This window comes from Blennius ocellaris (genome assembly GCF_963422515.1).
Source record: "Blennius ocellaris genome assembly, chromosome: 4".
Taxonomy (NCBI): Eukaryota; Metazoa; Chordata; class Actinopteri; order Blenniiformes; family Blenniidae; genus Blennius; species Blennius ocellaris.
In genome coordinates this window covers 26,924,738-26,942,248 of record NC_137653.1, presented here as the reverse complement: position 1 = coordinate 26,942,248, position 17,511 = coordinate 26,924,738, and the positions used below count along the sequence as shown (strand labels likewise).

Here is a 17,511-nt window from a genome sequence, read left to right as displayed (position 1 = left end):
CATGTCCCGTCACTCTTCAGCTGGATCTCGCTGGTTTGAATCCTGTGCTTTTAAGTCCAGTAAGCTGTGTTGCTTTAGATGTTAGAAAAATACCCAGAAACCAACTGTGCAATCAGAAATATCTTTTCCTCCTGTGGTTCTCACACTGCTGATGAATCAGTGCATTACACTTCACTGAAATGTTTATTCCTGTGATCTGGAGACCTTATTAGAAAAGACTTATAAAAGACTTGATAAAAACTGTATATCAGTGTTAAATAAAACTGCTTCAGGCATTTCACTGACTATTTAAAAAGAAAAGTGTTCCAGCTGGTGGAGCTTTGCCATGTTTGGGATCCTGTGCTGCCCCCTTGTGGGGAGCAGCCCGCTCTTCCAACGAGTCAGCCTGACGTCCAGTCTGGACCCAGCTACTCCCCAACATACCCCAACTCTACCCTCAATATATCCCTACCTCAACCTCAACATACCCCAACCCCACCCTCAATATATCCCTACCTCAACCTCAACATACCCCAACTCTACCCTCAACATACCCCAACTCTACCCTCAATATATCCCTACATCAACCTCAACATACCCCAACCCCACCCTCAATATATCCCTACCTCAACCTCAATATACCCCAACCCCACCCTCAATATATCCCTACCTCAACCTCAACATACCCCAACTCTACCCTCAACATACCCCAACTCTACCCTCAATATATCCCTACATCAACCTCAACATACCCCAACCCCACCCTCAATATATCCCTACATCAACCTCAACATACCCCAACCCCACCCTCAATATATCCCTACCTCAACCTCAATATACCCCAACTCTACCCTCAATATACCCCAACCCCACCCTCAATATATCCCTACCCCACCCTCAATCTACCTCAACCCAACTCAACCACATCCCTACCGTCACTGTTTTTGTTTTGTCTCAATGATGTGTAATTTTGTCGTCTGACTTTCCAGGAGGACACGTGTCAGCACTCTTGAAACCTCTGTGCTCCTCTGTTTGAGTCTACGGTGTAAGAAACAGGTTCATGTTTCTCAAAACACTTCAGTCTTAAAGAGGCGGCATCTGACTTCATGAGTCAGACAAACTGCTGGACAATCATTCAGAGGCTGTGACTTTGTCTCTCCTTACAAGAATAAAGTTATAAGATTATCTTCGACTTTTTAAATCACCCTGTCTGATTTCTGGGTATTCCGTCTCCATGAGGCTTTTATTAGGAAATTCTCCTGACAGTGACACAACCCCAACCCCAAGATACCCCAACCCCACTTCTAACATAACCCAACTTCATTCCAACAGACCCCACCCCCCAACAGACCCCACCCCCCAACAGACCCCACCCCTCAACAGACCCCACCTAGCATGCTTGTTTCCCCCAGCAGGACACCAAGCATGGTTTTGTTGAGCCCGTGCACACAAGCAACAGACAATGAAGGTGAATTATAAAAGAAAACGTGAAGCCAGAGAATCAAGCCAGTGAGTGTGTGAATAGTTAGAGTTGGTTTGTCCCCCATCAAGTTGCACCATTCATTGAAGGGGCTCCCTCCCCGGTTCAGGGACATGCACCCCCACCCCCCAACCCCCCCTGAGGTCACGTCAGGGTTACACAACAGCGACCAGGCTGAGCGAGATGTCCAGTATGAGGTTAAATATTGATGTGCAAATGAGTGACATTGCATCTGCCCTGTTTCAATCAGTCGACGTGAGGATTGAGAGCCAGGCGGCAGGTTTGTTCCATCCCTGAAAGCACGAGCTGCAGCGTCATACACTGAAGGGGGTGAGGATGAGGAGGAGAAGAAGAAGACAGCCACAAAAAAATAAAAAAAAATAAACCACACAGCAGTACAGTCCAACACTCATGGCAATTATGTTCACCTGCTGACCACTGAACCTGCAGGTGTTTTACATGTTGTAAGACGTTGCAAAACGTCGCTGTGAAGCTCAATCTGTACGTCGTATATATTAATTTCACACCGTCGCGGTCAGCCCTGCACGCCAGGCAGGATTATCTTAATCCCTCACTGACAGCTCCTCCTGCAGGTGAGGAAGTGGACTGCACTGCTGTGAGCGTGTGGGAGAGCAGACATGACGGATGGGAGAAGACGACAAGCAGAGCTGTGCTTTGTTCCACAGCATTACCTAGACCTGTGGCGTCACTAAAGTCTTCTGCCAATGAGAGAAGAGAGAGGAGAGGCGTGAGAGCGGGACGACGGGAGCAGCCGAGTCGCCGCTGCCGCTCTGCAAACAGAACGACTCCTCCAACACACTGACACTGTTAGCAGGGTTCATGTCGGGGCGAACGGGGACGCCGTTCACCTCTCGTCAAGGAAAATACAAAATACAGATAGTTATGAGGATAACATTGGCTGGTGAACTGAACTGGCTCGTACATGCAAGTTCTGTTTGTTCCTCATCTTCTTCATATTAAATAATATCAGTGAAAAAAACTTGAACCGCGCTGGTCATTATTTCTCTCACTTTTGTATTGATGTACGTTTTGCATGATTCTGTATAAAATCTCATGTTGTGGCAACGAGCTGGGAAAAATTAAACGTGTGTTTATCTTTGTGACGTGAAAAGTTGTTGGGTGCTGTGTGCACACACAAACAGACACACACACACAAATACACACCAACAAACACACGTACACAAAACTCACACACACACGTGATAAAACAGTGTAATTCCATAGAAAATGCTGCAGTGATGTGGAGATTTAATGTTGGAAGCAGATTAAAAAAAACTTTGCACGAATTAATTTCCGTTTGAAAAGCAGCTGATGATGGTAATGAAAGTTCTCGCAGCCCTCCAACGCTACGCGACGGCAATTGAAAGAACCGTACCTGGAAACGCAACGACAGCCAAGATACACACAGTTCACAACCTGAGTGAACGGCGTCTGACTTCTGTGTACTTTTGAGGAAATTACTAAGAAATAGTATGACATCAAAAACACCCCAATCGATAATGAGGAGAACTAAACACCAACAGTTAGAGAAATGCACTCCATTATCTTATATTAGCTTATACGGAGGTGGATTAGTGTCACGTCAGAAAATTCTCAGAATTAAGAAATTTAGGTCAGAATTATGAAGAAAATAAATTGTGTTGCATTTCATTTGGGAAAACCTGAATCTAAGTTGGTGCTCGATTGTGACTTTCACCTGAAGGAGTTCACAAAAGTGGACTTGAAAAGTGTGATGTGTGGTTTTACGCGGGTCTGCAGAGCCAGTTTCACGAAACTGATGCAGTGTTTTGTTGTTTGTTTTCAGGGTTTGTCCCCTGGTGACGTGGAGGCCTTCTATGAGTTCTGGAGCGCCATGCTTACGTGGATATAGTGAGTCTTTTGCACAGCTTACAGATTGTACAAAATGTTTCTCCTTTTGCATTTCATTAGGTGCAGAACACCCTGTGATATCTGCAGGAATATGCAGTGATTGAAGGTTTTCAGTAACAGCAGATTTCTGTTTCATAGTTTATTGATAGTTGTGTGAGTTTTTCCTCACCGCGTTTGGTCAGAAGAGATATGATTGTTGGTTTTTCCTCTGTAAAAGTGGCGAGGTTTAAACCTGTCAGACTACAAGAGACCTACAGGCTGGTCTCTGTGGCTGCAGGTTTGTTCACCATATTCTACTTTTTTCATTTCTCGACAAGTAAGTACCATGAGAGTCTAAAACAAGTTAAAAAAAAAAAAATCCTCACAAGTCAAATACCTTCAAACTATTCCAGTAAATCTTCTTCACAGGGTTTTATTCTTTGGTAAAAAATGAACGTCAACATGTAGAACTAACACTCACCCTCATTGGCAAAGTGTGGCGACTCCTCAGCGAACACCTCCCCGGCCCCCACCTGAGTGAGCGCCGACAGGAAGAACTTGTAGCGGGTGGAGCGGTCGGGAAGCCGCACCGCGAAGTCCGTCACGTTGGGAGGGAAGGTGTCCAGGTGAGGGGAACTCAACCTGGAGCCATTGACTACACACACACACACACACACACACACACACACACACACACACACACACACACACACACACACACACACACACACACACACACACACACACACACAGTCAAAACCATACCAAAAACACTTACTGGCCCCACCATAAAGACACAATCAGCGGCATTCGCTCCACCTGGCGCTGGTCATGATATGGTTAATGATTTTCACTGAGGTTTCTGATGTGTAAAACTGCCTTCACTGTCATAAATACAGAGGAAATCAGGCTGAAGAGGGAGTTCCACGGTTCAGCCACCTGATCGGAGCTTCCACAGACGAGCAGACCCCCCCAGGTAGAGGTCGTCCAGCGACTTTGGTCTTCCTACTTGTTTTGGGCGAGATGAAGCTGAGCGGCTCACCTGTCTGGTACTTGAGTCGGTATCCGATCAGAATACCGTTGGGCTCCGCGGGTTTGTCCCACTCCAGGTAGACAGTGTCCAAAGTCCTGCGGTTGATCTTGAAGAACCTGGGAGCATCAGGAACTAGACACACACACACACACACAGTGATCAGAGGGCGGGGGATTAACACAGCTACGAGACGCTGCTCTCGTCACCTCGGGTTGCGGTTGGATTCAACATTCATATGGGCTCCAGATCCAAAGTCTCCGTTTCACTAAATAACTACGTGCAAAGCTTGTGGTTTATCCTTCAGGGTATCGTGTCGGCAAAGCAAAGGCCCGTCATCAACAGCCGAAGACGTCCTGAGTTCCTGAGCCGTCACTCTCACCGCTGCTGGGCAGATGTGGCCCCTGCACAACAAAGTGCTCGGAGAGTGGCTCCCAGATGTTCCACTAAATTCCTGTGAGAAACGTGTGGATGCCCTGTGCCTGTCTTTAATCCACTAAAACGTCCCAGTGAGGCCAAACGCCGGTGAACACAGCCATATTCTCACCAACATAACTAACCTCCCTCCTTGGTGGTGATCTCCAGCGTGTTGCTAGGTGGGCCCTCGTACCGGCTGTTGGCCACAACCATGAACATCTTGTATTTGGAGAAAGGTACCAGGTCGCTGAGGATGGCGGAGGGTTCGGCCACCGTGCTGTAAAAACCTTTGGTCTTCTTCTCCTTACTGACGCTCAGACCAGGGACCAGGCTGGACTCTCTCCAGTAGTACAGCTGTGTGTGGAATGGTGGGGAGGAAGGGGTTAACGGGTGCAGAAGGAAGAAGGGAAGCTCCCTGAAGGACTGAAAGGAGAGTGGGGTGTCCGGCGTGTGGTCTCACTCTGTACTCCTTGAACTCTCCCTGGACGGAGGCCAGATCCACCGGCTTCCAGTGGACGTTTGCTTTGGTGCTGTCCACCTTCGACACCCGCAGGTCAGCCGGCGCCGCAGCGGGCTCTGAACACAGCAAACAACCAACAGTCAACAACTCAAACATCTTCCACAACATGGGACTGAACCACAACTAAACATCCGGTTCTGTCGTCAGCATAAAGCGTTCAGTCCTCTCACTGTCTTCTCCGGAGAATCCGATGATCACATTGGACTCTGGTCCAGACCCAAATTCATTCCTGGCCTGGATTTTGGTCTCATAAGGCACGTAGGTCTCGGTGCTCTGGACCACATGTTTGGAGTCCGCTGTGGTCACGTTGTTCCACGGCTCCCCGGAGTCCTTCCTCCTCCACCACACATGGTAGTGAAGGTTTGGACCGTTTCTCTCCAGGTCCAGCAGGGGCTGCAGAGACAAGGCACATTCTAGATCACACCAGTCAAACAACAAATCACACAAAGAACACAATTCTACATATGTACCTATATTCTTCTGTATATCTATATTTAATATCTATATTGTACTGTATATTTCTATTCTACTAAATCTACAATCCATATCCATGTTGTATTGTATATATACATTCTACACTATCTATCTATCTGTCTATCTATCTATCTATCTATCTATCTATCTATCTATCTATCTATCTATCTATCTATCCATGATCTAAACTGATATCCTACTGTACATCTATGTTCGTCTGCAGTCTTGTGTTTGGAGGAAAGATTAAAGCAGACGCAGCAGCTTCTGCTTCTCGACCCTGTTTCTCTTCCCCTCCTTTCAGTTTGGAGGAACAAACTGGTGTGATTCCAGCACAGACGGCGGGTCAGTGTCTGTGCTGGCTCATGTGATGTACGCCGGCGTCGCACCTCCCAGGAGATCTCCATGTTGTCCTTTGCGGAGCCCCATCCCCGCAGGCCTCTGGGAATGGCGTCCGGCGCTTGTTTGAACAGAACAGACAAGAGTTTGTACCCCGGCAGCCCCAGGTTCCCTCCCCGCCCAGTGTGGCGGGGCAGGGTGCTCCCGAATGGGACTCATGCAGTGTGAAGCTTACGAGCCCCGCTGGTTTTGTAGCGCGGCGAGGGCCGGCTGGGCTGACTCGGCCCCACGGAGTTGATGGCGACGACCCTGAACTGGTAGTTGACGAAGGGGGCGAGCTGCAGGATGACGGAGTTGAGCTCCCCGGGGTAGGTGGCCAGGTCCTGCCACCTGCCCGGCTCCCAGCGGTCCTCCTCGAACTGCACCAAGAACTCTGCACACAGTCCAGCTTCCCTTTATTGTCCCGGTCTAAAGCGCCTCCCAGCCGGGCCGGGGGCCACGTGACCTTCCTGTAGGGATCCCGTCTGAACACACACTCACCTGTGACCGGGCTCCTGTGCTCGTTTCCCGGAATCCAGGTGAGACGAACGCTACGGGCCGCCGGGTCCGACACGTCCAGATCCATGGGGGGGTCGGGGCGGTCTGCAGGGGGAGGCGGCAAGGCCTCGTTTTAGATTTAATCACACATCAACACAAGCACACCAATGCGTTTGAAACAGAGTCAACGCGGATGATTATCGTCGGCCTTTTTCATGCTGATATGAAAGTAAATGAGTGAACCGGATTCACTCCGACACACAAAGTGTTTAGTGGAAATGTGAACGTCGCTAATCCACGTTTATGAGAAGCAGAAATGTTGATTATAACGAACAAAACCATAACATGATGCCGCAAAATGCATCACAGCGTAAAAGTGAGGGACTGACAGAAGAACCTTGATGTTATTCTGACGTAGAAGAAAAAAACGGGGCATGCAAAAGAAGTATGATTGAAGTGGTTGTGAGGGAACAAACAAGAAATATTGAGAATAATATGAAAGGTGATTATGTTGACGGAAGGCAAACATAATCCGACGTGACATTCCGTAAACACAGTCAGACACTGAGGCACTGGGAAGAACGACATGGAGACGACGAGAGAGAAAAGAAAGGTGGGAACCCGGACGAGACAGAACAGAGCCGGTGGCCGAGCCGCGCGTTACCTGGAGGCAAGGCACTAGAGACTGAGGGGTGGAGGGAGGCTTCCTCTGTGGGGCGGGGACAAGGAGCAGGAGGCGGGCATAAAGGTTAGAGTGCAGCGTTAGTCAATCAACACAGTTATGAACACATCATTTAGTAGGACCGCTAGCTAGAGTTAGCCGCTAGTTTGAGACGACGGTGTGAGCGGCGGTTTTACACTCGTCACGTTCACACTGAGGATGATGATGATGATGATGGTGTTTGGGCTTCAGTCGACTCGGCCAAACACCGTCATCAGTGTCGCACTCAAACTGCTTGACTACAGGAAGCTACAGCATTTAATCTAAGAGTTGAGTGAAGAGTTTAGAACAACAACAAAGCATGCATGATTTCCAGTGATTTCCATTTGAAGGCGAGGAGCTGAAAAACAGCAGAGTTAAACAGCTGAAGGCATTTTTATACAAACTGAAAGAATCTCCACGACATGCAAACCTACTCACAAAACACAATACGCAATAATAATAATAATAACTATAATAATAATAATAATAAAAATAATAATAATAATAATAATAATGTTTATTTGTATTACACTTTACATTTAAGCGATCTTGAAGTGCAACAAGTTTTAAAAAAGCTGTTAATTAAAGTGAAAAGTAACTCAATTTTCTGAAAACGTTTAACAATTTTTTTTCTTACCTTTTAAGTCCTGAATTTTTAAATCCTTAATCTTAAATCTTAATGTCAAAGATTAAATGTAATAAAAAAAAAAAATGTCAGTCAAAAAGTACAAAAAAAAGGTATTTAAAAGGTAAATAAAAGAAAGTTAAAAACAAAACAAAAAAAAACTGTTAACGTTTAAAAAAATAAGTGGAAAAAAAAGAGAAAAATTTAGATTTAAGTAAAAAAATAAAGCTGTGAAAATGTAAAAGGTCATCAGGGTCGTTGAGCGACGAAAAGAAAACCATGAAAGACGTTTCAGAAAAAGCTTTTTAAATTCAGGTGACTTTTCAAGGTTTTGTTTAAAAGCCTCTGTGCCCCTCAGGTGGTCAGAGACGGTATTACACATGTACTCTGACTCTTTTCAGGTGTGACACTGACTTTAAGAGGACGCTGACCAGTGCCAGTGTTTTCCTTCTGGTGTTTGACGTTTAGTATGTCAGAGAAATTACTCAGTAAGTCTGTTTGAGGAGGCAAAAAGTGAATATCACTTAATATCCAATTAGTTCAGGAGTTATTTGGGGGCTTTTTGTTCAGTCATTGCTTTAGAACTAATTTTATTTTCAGATCAATGATAACAATCTCTGAATAAAACAGGTTTGGACAAGTTTTCAAAGTGCCAGAGCACAAATAGTTTGTGTTCATTTAAATATCTGCTTACCAAACCTGAACAATTTGGATATTTTATATATTAAAAATAGGATGAGCTATTATATATAGGGATTTTTTGAACCGTATTTTATTAATTGTGAAGTGAAATGTCCTTTTGTCATCTACTTTCAGCATTAAAGTTCCCCTAACAGCTGTTAAAAGCACAACAATCTTCCAGACGTGAAAAAAAACAAGCAGCAGAAAATCTCTATTGATGTACTTTAGATAGTATTAAGCTGATAAAATATTTGAAAAGTTACAGCAGGACTGAACTCACGTTCCTCTTTAGCGCCTGACTCTCAGTGTGCGTCACACAGACACGTTGTGGTGTGATGTTGACGAAGGTGTGTGTGTGCGACACGTCTTTCAGTGTGAGTGTACCTAACACTGTGAGGCGGGCTGACGCCGAGTCCTGGTCTATCTCAGATTTGACGGTGCACGTGTACAATCCCTCATCGCCCTCATTGACATTGGGGATGGTCAGCGACTCCTCATCCTTCTTCAGCCTGGACACACACACACACACACACACACACACACACACACACACACACACACACACACACACACACACACACACACACACACACACACACACATACACACACACACACACACACACACACACACGCACACGCACACACAGGTTGTTAAAAGGTGCAATAGAAAAAGCTAGAAAAGCTTAAACTGCCTCTTTACTCTCCACACCAGGTCAGGTGCATTATAACTCCCTCTAGTGGTGTTTGGAGGAACTGCAACTTGCTGAAAATGCAAGTATAAGAGCCGGAAAGCCTTCCTGTCAGTGTCACAAGAGTGTGTTTGTAACGCTCAGGGTGACAGCGTTACCTCCATCCCAGGTGGACTGGCTTGTCGTCCTTGGTCCAGGTGACGGTGACGGGCAGGCTGGGGTCAGAGGTCACCTGACACACCAAACGAGCCGTGGAGCCTCTGACGGAGGACTGATGCTGCGGAGCTTCAACGATACGAGTCCGATCTGAGTCAGAGCGAGGAGGCACAGGGTGACACACACACACACACACACACACACACACACACACTGAGTAAAGAATCAGACGTCTTCACTCTCATGACTGTTCAGAAAGAAAGCTGCAGACAGGAGTGACGCAGTGACTGGACTCTGAATCACGTTGATTCTTTGTTTTGTGTGTATCCTGAATGTTTTCAGGAGAGTGAGAGCGATCAGGCACTTGATTAAAGGCACGGGAGATTTCCTCTGACACTGCAGACGGCCGTCTGTTTGGCACAAGGGAAGCAAACGGTTTCGACGCAGCAGGTGTGAAGGGTGCCTGACCTTTGACCTCCAGGCGGACCTGGTTCTCGGCCTTGCCCAGGATGTTGCTGGCCACGCAGGTGTAGGTCCCCTCGTCCTCGGCCAGCGCCCGCTTGATGGCCAGTGTGCCGTTGATGTACAGCCGGTACTGCCCCCCGTCCAGCCCGCTGCCCTGTCCGTTCTTGAACCTGGAGCACAGGAAGTCACGTCGCAGCTGAAGGGTCCCGCTCCGCCGCTCAAACCGCAAATTCACAGTCGAGATGCTCACCAGCGTAACTCCGGCAGAGGGGACCCGAAGAAGGGGCAATCCAAGAAGGTGCGCTTGTTCTTGATGACTTTAATCACCTGGTTTTTGGGACCCAACATCCTGGGAGGCATGTCTGCAGGAGAGGAGGAGGAGGGGGGAGGGGGGGGGGGGGGGGGGGGGGTGAGAAAGATCTTCACAAGGACTCAAACAAGCTCTCCCAAACCAAGGTCGGATGTAAACCAGACACGTGTTTCCTGAATGTTAAAGGTAAAGTGTGTCTGTGGCTGTCTCACCGAGGACGCTGACGAAGGCGTTGGCCAGCAGGTAGCCGTGCTCGTTGGAGGCGTTACACTGGTACACGCCACTGCTGCCCATCTGCACCATGCGGAAGATGATGGTGTCCCCGAGGACCTGTCTGCTGGTGCTGGCCAGAGCGTCTGAGGGGCGGGGGGAGGGGGGGGGGGGGGAGTCATTACAGGAAGAAAAGTTCAAAGCACGACGTAAGGCTACGTACTCTCTATCGGCTGCCCGTTCAGCAGCCACTGGATGTTGGGCTTGGGGTTTCCGTTGGCGCGACACACCATGCGTCCGTTCTCGTCCAGAGCCAGCACCAGGTCAGCGGGTTTGTCCAGCCAGTAGGGAGCCGCTGGGGGGCACAGGGGGGGGGGTGTCCGGTTAGTCCGTCAGCAGGACTGCCTCCATCTGTCCCAGACCTGAACACTCACCCTTGACCTGAACGAAGATGGAGTGTCGTATGCTGCCCAAGTGGTTGTTGGCCATGCACACGTACTCCCCAGCGTCCTCCTCCGACACGTTGATGATCTTCAGGATCTTGTTGAAGTTCTCAAACTTCACCTTGCGTAGCGGCAGCTCCCCCCCTTTCTTAAACCACTTGATGGTGGGGGTGGGCCTGGGGGAGGCAGAGACCGGGGGTCAGGATCGGTTCTTCATCTGATTTCAAGGGTTTGGTGGGTTTTTTTTTTCATTCCACATGTTATTCTCAAAGAGGTTCAGTCCCACCAGGACAGCTTCAGCAGGGACATGTCCCACCCTGCAGGATGGGTGGCTGATATCTGCTCTTTGTAGACTATATGGGTCAAAGGTCAAACCAAAGCCACAACCAGACCAGTAAAATGCAATATCATCTAGAAATAATGAACAATAAAATGATAACCACAACTCTAAATATATTTACTTTGTTTTTTTTAATAAAATTATTGAAAATGTAATTATCTTTTTACTTCTAGAGCAGCAGAAATGCTTTCAAAGGTGATAGAAGTGAATCTTGCAAAATCTTGTGAAATCAACTCAATGCTGTTGCATCTAAACATGCAACAAACAAATCGATCGCTTCATTTTTTTGGCAACAGTCTTTGTTTTTAGGATGAAGTTGGGGGAAAAATCAGCAGGTGTGTTTTTTTTTTTTTTTTTTACAAATTCATGAGCAAATCCAGTATGAATACTGATGAGCACATCAAAACACTGCTCACAAAATGATACTAACTTACAGTAAAAACCACATGGGCAAAACTCTAAGATCCATGGTGATTTATGAGAATGTACCACTATTTAACATTAATGGTTCAAACGTGCTTTAAAATGATCATCATCTGAGCAAAATTCAGTTATAATGTGGAAATAGGCTGCAAAAGGTGGGGACAGGGGCCACTGGTTGAAAGGGTAGAAAGTGTGTGTGTGTGTATGTGTGTATGTGTGTGTGTGCTCACAGTCCAGCTGCGATACACTCCAGCAGCAGCTGCTCGTCTCGTAGCACCATCTTGGCGCTCTCCGTCCCCGAGGGTGTGAGGAAGGTGGGGGTGGACTCGGCTACTTTCCGGCCTGCAGAGCGAGTGATGAGAAGAAGTCAGCTCGCGCGCACGCACACACACCCACACACACACACACACACACGCACACACACACACAGATCCCTGCAACATGACTCACTGCTTTGAGAAAGTAAACATCCTCTGTCAGATCAATGTCGATGATTATTCTGATCATTTCCTGGAGGCTGGGCCTGGACTGTCCGAGCAGCTCTAACGCCCTCAGGCTCCTCTCAGGAAGACATTAAGGCGGTTCACCGAGGGAACAGAGGGCCCAAGATAACTGCAGCAACCTCCTATAAATCAGCTTTCTCCATTGTTGATTAAATTACTTAAGCATATTTAAGGTCGTGTACTTTTTTTTCCCAGCACCGAGCTGAGGCTCCGGTGCTTCACCGCATTACAAGCCCATCACATCGTGCACCGAGCTGCCTGCCAAGACCAGCTCTTGTTCCATCGGAGAGGTCTTTTATAGTTCGCATTCAGCCGTTTACCGAGGCAGCACGAACCACGGCGGCTTTGGTTTCCAACTAGAACATTCTGACCAGAGACACACACAAACGATGAAAAGACATTTGAACAAGAGTCACAGAGTCAGTCCAGTGAGAGCGGCCGGGATGTGAGCAAACTCCAAACTGTTGCCTGGACCCCACAACTTGCAGACGCACGGGGCCTACGAATCAGGCGGAATCCGGTTTTCTTGGATTCACACAGGTTGTGACGACCCACTGCCAAACAGGAATGTGTTTTTCCGACGGTGTGAGTGTCAGAGCAGCTTCCCGTCCTGCTCAGCGACTCCAGCAGGGTTGGTAGGAACTGAGAGCTCGTCAAGCCACAGCCTCACTGCTTCAGGAAACATATTTTAAGGAATCGCGTGACTTTACCTGCCTTCAGTGTTTACCTGAACACGGAATGGATCAATTAACATGCTGGAAGTGTCGATAACTAAAACCTCCTCTGAAGCAGTTTTAACTGCTTTTGCTAAAAGTTCTTCGACTTTTAATGGTCAGTTCAGGCGAGAAGATGAATTTTGTTCCTTCCATCAGCTCAACAACGTAACGATGAATCCACACCAGACCAGCTTGACGTCATCATGCAGTACCTGCAGGTCTGTGTTTGAACGTCTCCTCGACACGATTCATGTAGAATTTTTAGTTTTTGCTGTCATGGTTCATGTTTTGTGATGAGATGAGGTGAGGTGAGGTATGACAAGACGAGACGAGACGAGACGAGACGAGACACGATACATCTGCCCCAAGTGGTGACGTTTTTTGTTAACAAGGCCCCAAACAATAAAATACAAAACATATTTAAAACACACTTAAGACACAAGTACATACATAAATTAAATGTTAAACGGAAACAGGAAACAGTAGATTATAAAAATACATATAAGTCCAGCTACTTATTTCATTTTGTTCAGTGACTATTTGGAATGAAGGATTTTTCTGTACAGGTTTTTGCAGGCCAGAGGTTTGTGTTATTTAGAGGTTCTGCCTCTGGTGTCTGGCTTCAGGCTGCTTGATTTCCCCTCCCCGTGTCTGATTTGTTTCCCTGCCCTGATGTGTTTCACCTGCGCCTGAGTGTGTGATTGTCGCCACCTGGTGGCTGGGGTATGTCATGGCTTTTAGAGAATGTCGTGGTCGTCAGTGTTTTTGCGTTGGCTGTGTTCCTGTGTTTCCGTGTTCTTGGACTACAGTGTCTCTGTTTCTCTGGTGATTAACGTTCCAAGGAACTCGTGGACTTTGGTTTGGGGACTTTTCGATTTTTGGTTCTACCTTTTGAAATGAAATGAGCTCCGTGGTGTTCAACAGCTGCGTTTTGAGTCCGATCATTTAGGATCCATTCAGATGCATGTCAGGAAAACACTGAAGTGAAACTTCTACTTTCATTTTTCTTGTGAAGTCATGCAGTGATTGTTTCACAAATGAACCTTGATTGAATTTTTTGACTAAAAACATAATGTAGCACGAAAACACCTCTAGGGGTTCTTTAAGTTGAGGACACTAGCAGTGTTCCTTTAACCAGAAAAAGCAGAAATAAAAACACGACTTGGTAAAAACATACTGTCCGTGTGTGCAATGATGGCAACACCTTGTAAACAATGTTCCGTGTTTTTGAATCCAGACAACAGATTTCCAGTGTGACTCAATCCCAGAACCAATACTGTTAACGCTGTGACCATCCAATCCTGCCCGCCGCCTGCCGGGACGTGTGTGGGGTTATAGTAGCGTTAGCCTCCTTTGTGATGCAGATCTGAGCGGGATTAAAGTGTCTGTTAGCTGCTAGCTTCTCCAGCGGCCAGCGGAGACCAGGGAGAGGGTGAGGAGGGAGAGGAAAGGGTTAATAGAAATCAAAAGACACTCTGTCACTTACGTGGAGAGAAACCATGACGCAAGGCTGAACAGTGGGCTTTTTTTGTGTTCGTGTGTGTGGGGAAATATTGAGAAACACACACACACACACTGTTACAGGCCGCAGCTTGGATCCACTCTGAATATTCATGCTGGACCTAATCCTCCTCCGTGGCGTCTCCAGTCCCACGGGGGCGAGCAGCCTGCCTTCTCCCCCCGGGGCAGATCCCTTCCACCCCGGGGGCTTCACTGATCGTCTTCCCACATCAGCCGCGGGCACATACGCTGCCACTTTGGCTGATCTCTTCCCTCCAGCGACGATCGTGCAGGAGCTGCGCTGCACTAATGCAGAAACGCACTCAATCCTCTGTGTGCAATAGACTCCACTTAGGGCTAATTTGTGTGTTAATCATTGTATGTTTATTCATTACACGTGATCATTTAACCCTGATTGAAAGGCAAGCCGAAGAGATTTTGAGCTGAATGAGATGCACACCTCTCGTTCATTTACTGAGATATTCTAATTCAGCTCCATTTGAGGATGCCACACCTCTAAAAAGACTGAACTCCTCAAATATCCCACAGCTTTTACTTATTTCAACACAGAAACAACAACTCCGCCGCAGTTATCGGCTCACGTATTGAATTGGTGTTGAAAATAATGAATGTAATAAATGATAGTGAAGGCGTACGGCATCAATATTGAAATCACCACAGGAAAACCAGAATCAGTTTTGAGGGCAAACCAATAAAAGATGAGACAGGCTCTCATGATGAGTCTCGGTGTGAAGATGCCACACCATCATCCAGGACCAATTTGTCATTTGCTTGGAGATCTGACTTTGAAAAGTGAGATTTTTGCGACTCTTTAGACTTGAAGCCACCGGTGGTGCAACAGTTTGAGTCTTAATGGATCAACAGAGTTTCTGCGTCACTTTGAAAGACTTTTGTTGTGATCTCACAACTATGAGAAGTCGATGAAACAATATATTTACAAATTCAGCAATAGAAAATGAAATATTGGAGGAATTCAAAAAGAATCAACTCTTTCTAGTGAACCGAGCCTCCAGACTAAAATGTGCTGTGTGGTTCCGCCACGGAAAGTACGGTTAAACTGTAGGTGTGGTTGTGACAGGTATGTGACGTCATCACGCAATAGGAAACGCTGGACCAGCGCGGAACTCACACAGCCTCTGTTCCCTACGACAAAACGTTCTCATTCTGAATCTCAACGTACGTCAACGGAGGGGCTACGAACAATAGTAGCAGTCGGGTACGGTACTTTCTGAAAACCTGTCCCATACCGGCACATGTAAACCTGACAGGAACGACAGCCTGGAAATAGAAGTTAGTGTTGTTCATGACTGACAGAATGTAAGTCACTCCAGGTCATTGAGCTGATCGAATACATTTCCTCTGTGAGAGCTCACAGAGCCTCCCGGTGTGTTTAAAACCAGCAGCAGCAGCAGCAGGGCGAGTGCGGGATTAGCAGGTTAGAGCAGCTTCTCTGAGACGGCGGGTTAGTGAGTGAGGCCGACGGAGGAGGACGGGACGGGAAGTTCAGCCGTCCCGACGGGAAACACTCACCACCCCACGGGTCAGAGGCATTGTAAGACGTGTCGTTAAACGGCTCCTCTGGAAACGAGAGGCAACACGTCAGTCCGCACGCCGCCGGCGTGAGCGAGGAGCCTCGGCTCGCCTGACCTCGGCCCGCACGTCGCAGCACGCTCACAAAGCGGCTCAAAGAGCCGCGACTCACCTGAGCTACCGGGAACCGCTGCATCAAACAACAGGGTTTTACAACAAGGCCCTTCACGCTTTAGGTTTCAGGCCTTTTTGGAACAATGTTGCTTTGAATTAAAATTTCTAGAATGAGCGTCTGATACTAGAAAAGAAAATCAAAATTTTTTTGAAATGTGCAAATGGAGTTTCCCTAATGTGAGTCGTGCGTGTGTGTGTGTGCTCTACTCACTGGTCTGCACTCGGAGTGTGAACGGGTTCTTCTGCTGGATGGTGTGTGTGAACAGGAAGCGAGCGTTGCAGCTGTAGTCCGTTTGAGCGTCCTGGACCAGAACGTTGGAGAAGTACAGATCTCCATTCAGTCCTTTGGACACTCTCTCATCCTGGGGGATGGGATTCATACCTGCAGGCAGAGGGAGGAGCATCAGTTACTCTCTAACATGAAATATATACCACTTGTGCAAAAAAAAAAAAAAGTTGTTTTCATATCATAAATGCACCAATAGGAAAGGTTCAGGATTCAGTTTGTGTTTTGGAATATGTAATTCTTTATGAGAAAATGGTGAATCAGGTGATCACCTGATTCTATCGCTCTACACTTTGAATGAGCTGCACCATGACACACAGATAACCTCCACAACACTTTTCTGGTTTTCATCTTCACGACAAAAGCGTCACGGTGCCAGCGACACCTTTTCCAGCTGGATTTCACCCATTTCTATCAAAACCAGCTGGTAACACTGGTACACTTGTACAGCCGACATTGAGATGTGGAGGAAAATCCACACACGGCGAGGTAGAACATGCAAACACTCCACAGGAATCTGTGACCGAATGAGAACCTGCACAATGTGACGGTGAAGCAGGAGCGCCTGGATACAGCCCGACTGATGTATACAGACTTGATGTCATGGAAAGAGCACAAACGCTGTTATTTCTAGAGAAACAGAGCAAAGACTCTAATTGACCTGCTTCAGGACTTCATCAGAAACGTCATGACAAACATCCATTCTCACTGATCACTCTTTCTGTGTGTTCTGATGTTTTTTGTGACTTCAGACTGAAGTGCTCACGTCACAGAACATCTCGATTACACAGTTAATTCTTTTCACTAATTCAAGCATACAGTATATAGCATCTATAATCATGGCATATGGACATTGTTCTCAGAGAAATAGATGAAAGTTTCAAATATCAACAAAGAATCAAAGAATCTGCACATCAAGAAATGCAAGTGTTTTTTATCAGCTCGATGCTAACATGTAGCCACCAGCTAACACTAAACACACTGACATGCCATGAAAACGTCACTAAGGGTGATCAATTAACTATAAAGTCCCAAAATGAGCACGCGTATTATTTTAAGGGGTCCCACCAATGGGAATCTAACTTCGGTGCC

The 17,511-nt window shown here is 46.9% G+C and overlaps 1 protein-coding gene across 5 annotated transcripts in view; it reads right to left on the bottom strand.

Moving 5' to 3' along the window:
• nfasca (neurofascin homolog (chicken) a) overlaps positions 1-17,511 on the bottom strand; it is a 77,473-nt gene that overhangs the window by 19,821 nt on the left and 40,141 nt on the right. For 3 of the 5 annotated variants that reach the window (XM_080495859.1, XM_080495860.1, XM_080495863.1), the window contains 19 exons: positions 16,345-16,515; positions 15,960-16,007; positions 11,920-12,031; positions 10,918-11,102; positions 10,707-10,838; positions 10,486-10,629; positions 10,214-10,325; positions 9,967-10,133; positions 9,501-9,648; positions 9,036-9,160; positions 7,307-7,351; positions 6,646-6,747; positions 6,341-6,538; positions 6,156-6,226; positions 5,466-5,688; positions 5,236-5,351; positions 4,919-5,129; positions 4,371-4,493; positions 3,810-3,983 (listed from right to left, as the gene is read on the bottom strand). In XM_080495859.1, the coding sequence (XP_080351985.1) occupies positions 3,810-3,983; positions 4,371-4,493; positions 4,919-5,129; positions 5,236-5,351; positions 5,466-5,688; positions 6,156-6,226; positions 6,341-6,538; positions 6,646-6,747; positions 7,307-7,351; positions 9,036-9,160; positions 9,501-9,648; positions 9,967-10,133; positions 10,214-10,325; positions 10,486-10,629; positions 10,707-10,838; positions 10,918-11,102; positions 11,920-12,031; positions 15,960-16,007; positions 16,345-16,515 (2,607 nt within the window). The remainder of the gene's footprint in view (positions 1-3,809; positions 3,984-4,370; positions 4,494-4,918; positions 5,130-5,235; positions 5,352-5,465; positions 5,689-6,155; positions 6,227-6,340; positions 6,539-6,645; positions 6,748-7,306; positions 7,352-9,035; positions 9,161-9,500; positions 9,649-9,966; positions 10,134-10,213; positions 10,326-10,485; positions 10,630-10,706; positions 10,839-10,917; positions 11,103-11,919; positions 12,032-15,959; positions 16,008-16,344; positions 16,516-17,511) is intronic. The other 2 variants (XM_080495861.1, XM_080495862.1) reach the window with 2 other exon arrangements.